Source organism: Aegilops tauschii, chromosome 4, assembly GCF_002575655.3.
Source record: "Aegilops tauschii subsp. strangulata cultivar AL8/78 chromosome 4, Aet v6.0, whole genome shotgun sequence".
NCBI lineage: Eukaryota > Viridiplantae > Streptophyta > Magnoliopsida > Poales > Poaceae > Aegilops > Aegilops tauschii.
This window is the reverse complement of record NC_053038.3, coordinates 286,227,832-286,230,929: the sequence shown is the minus strand read 5'-3', so window position 1 is coordinate 286,230,929 and position 3,098 is coordinate 286,227,832. Positions and strand designations below refer to the sequence as shown.

Genomic DNA, 3,098 nt, shown 5'->3' with positions numbered 1-3,098 from the left:
CGATGAAGGAGGGGGCGTCGACGGCGTCAGGCCACTCTTGAGACGAGGGAGCCTCGAGCGCCTTGCCATACGGTGGGGCCGCCGAGGCCTCAGGGGCGCCATCCTGAGGCTCAAGTGTCGTGGCCGTGCGCGGGGCACTGCGCCGCACACCCATGCCCGCGCACTCTTCCGATACCGCCATGAGTGCCGCACTAGCTGAGTGGGGTGTGGCGGCCAAGTAAAGCACCAGGGGCTCAAGAGGACGGGGTGCTAGCATCACCGGCGGGCTGGTGAGGTACCTCTTGAGGTGTTGGAAGGATGCCTCCGCCTCCGAAGTCCATTTGAATGGGCCCTTCTTTTTTGTCAGTTTGAAGAACGGGAGGGCGTGCTCGCCTAGCTTGGAGATGAAGCGCCCAATTGAAGCCACGCAGCCCGCGAGCTTCTTCATCTCCTTGAGGGTTTGCGGCGGGCTCATCCTTTCTATCGCCTTGATCTTCTCTGGTTTAGCCTCGATCCCTCTGTGTGATACAACGAAGCCTAGCAGCTTGCCAGACAGGACGCCGAACATGCACTTCTCCGGATTGAGCCGCAGGTTCACCTTGCGCAGGTCGGCGAATGTTTCTTCCAAATCTTCCAGGAGGTTCCTCTCCTCCCACGACTTGACCACTATGTCGTCAACGTACGCCTCGGCGTTCCTCCCGAGCTGCCGGCCCAGGGTGATGTGCACCAATCGCTGGAAGGTCGCGCCGACATTGCGCAACCCGAACAGCATGCAGGTGTAGTAGTACACCCTGCACGGGTTTAGGAAAGTTGTATTCTCGACATCCTTCGCTGCCATCTTGATTTGGTGGTAGCCCGAGAAGGCGTCCAGGAAGCACACCAAATCGCATTCGGCGGTGGAGTCGATTGTCTAGTCGATGCGCGGGAGGGGGAATGGGTCCTGAGGACAAGCTTTATTGAGGCTCCTGAAGTCGACGCACATGCGCTCCTTCCCGCCCTTCTTGGGGACGATAACTAGATTTGACAGCCAATTTGGATGACGCACCTCTTGAATGATGCTGGCCTCTTGCCGCTTGTCGACCTCTTGGATGATGAACGACTTCTTCTCTGGGGCTTGTCGCCGCGCCTTCTCCTTCACCGGGCGTGCGTTGGGGCACACCATCAAGTGGTGCTTGATCACATCTCGTGGGACGCCGACCAGATCCCTGCCTCCCATGCAAACACGTCCTTGTTCGAACAGAGGAGACTGACCAGCACCTTCTCCTCGTCCAAGGAAAGGCCAAGGCCTATGGTGAAGGTGGGGCCAGAGCCCCCGTCATCGATCAGCACCTGCTTCGTCTCGGCCCTCTCTTGTGAGAACAACTGCTTCTTCTTCATGGGCGCGGCCTCCAGGACCTCCAGAGCATCCTTGGAATCTGGTCACGCCGCTGCTGCAGCCTTGTAGGTGAGCTTGAGGACCAGTAGTGCATCCCCCACCACAATGAGGATGTCACTGCTCCCAGGCATATTGAGGACGTTGTAGCCCGGGTGCGTCGCTGCCATAAACTTGGTGAGAGATGGGTATCCAAGGATGGCATTGCATGGAAGGATGATGCGGGCGACGTCGATGTCAATGAGCTCGGTGTGGTAGTTGTCGCGCGTGTCGAAGGTGATGGGGAGGCGGATCTGCCCCAGGGGAACGGCGGAGCCATCGACCACCCAGAGAAGGGCCTGGTGTGGGGAGAGCCGGTCGTAAGACACAAGAAGCTGATCAAAAGCTTCCATGGAGAGAACGTTGAGGATAGCTCCGCAGTCAATGAGGGTCCTGGTGACTCCAACGTTGCTGATGGTGGGCGTGCAGAGCATGGGGTGCGCACCGGCGCCGACCGTGGTCTTGGGGTGATCCCTGAAGTCGAAGGTAATGTCGGTCTCTAGCACTGCCCTACCAAGAGGAGCGCTGCGGCCGGATGGCCCCCGTTTGCTGGAAGAGCTGCTTGGCGTGGAGGCTAGATGCCGGTGCCTGCGACCCGCCGAGGATGGCCGCAACAACGTGGGGCGCCGGTGCCGTGAAGTGCGTGATGAACAGATCACGCAACTCTTCCCTAGAGGTCACTGAAGATTCTGGCAGGTTGAGCAGCCAGGAGCGCGGCATTCCCTTGAGGGCCATGGGAAGCTAGTTCGCCATGACCTTGTCATCACTGCCCACCACCCAGATAGCCTCTGTGTACACCCGGAGGAACTCCACGGGGTTTGCTACACCATCGTACCACGGCAGCAACTCGGGCCTGAACTTCGGCGGACACTGCACCTGCCGCAAGGCAGGAGAGAAAGCTCGTAGGCCTGCGATGCCTCCGAACTCACCTGGAAGCCCGGCGGGAGGAGCAGCATCTGCCATAGGAACCATGCGGCGCGGGCGGAGCACGGCTGGCGAAGAAGCGTACCTTCGACACGGCCCTACCTTGTGTGCCAAATGTCGGATTCAGGGCTCCGCAGACCCAAGGAAGGTTCGAACTCTGGGCGTGTGCGAAGAACTCAACCTGTCTAGCCAACCAGTTCGTCACCCCCATGGCCTAGATCGACGAACAAGGAAGAAGATGGACATGGCAGTTGACCCAGGTTCAGGACACCTTGCGGTGTAAGACCCTACTCCTGCTTTGGGTGGATTAGCCTCACGAGGGGCTGAGGATGAACTAGTACAAGGGAAGAACAACCTCGCGAGGTCTGCTCAGGTGAGGGAATAAGTTTTGGATCAGATCCCCTCTATTTGTGGTGGCTAGCCTATATTTATAGTGGCCTTGGTCCTCTTCCTCCAAAACGAAGGTGGGAAGGGATCCCAATCCTGACGAAAGGTGGTCTTCGTCTACGAAGCTTCTGGTCGTGAACCTGCGGTTGGTTCGGTGATGACATCCATCCTGGCGGTCTTGGTCTCTTGCGCATGAATGGAAACCTTTGGGTGATTCCTCGGGACCCCGTGCCTACGCTTGCCTCCTTACCACCAAAGAGGAAACCTGCTTCTCTGTGCTCGCTGGTGCCCGCCTGGCCTTGGTCGTCATGGCTTGCGTCACCTCAACCTCATGAGGTGGGCACCTACATGGAAATATCCACTCCTCAAGAGCTAGCCTGGGAGGCCGCTCCCTCCG

The 3,098-nt window shown here is 58.8% G+C and overlaps 1 protein-coding gene across 1 annotated transcript; it reads right to left on the bottom strand.

Moving 5' to 3' along the window:
- Positions 1–1,398: 1,398 nt before the first annotated feature.
- LOC109774965 (uncharacterized) lies at positions 1,399–1,824 on the bottom strand. The gene has a single exon (XM_020333726.1). It carries the CDS (start codon positions 1,822–1,824, stop codon positions 1,399–1,401), a length of 426 nt encoding a protein of 141 aa, XP_020189315.1.
- Positions 1,825–3,098: the final 1,274 nt, after the last annotated feature.

Bases quoted from the DNA above. Each gene is read 5' to 3' on its own strand.
- LOC109774965 (XM_020333726.1), bottom strand. From the start codon at position 1,824: ATGCTCTGCACGCCCACCATCAGCAACGTTGGAGTCACCAGGACCCTC.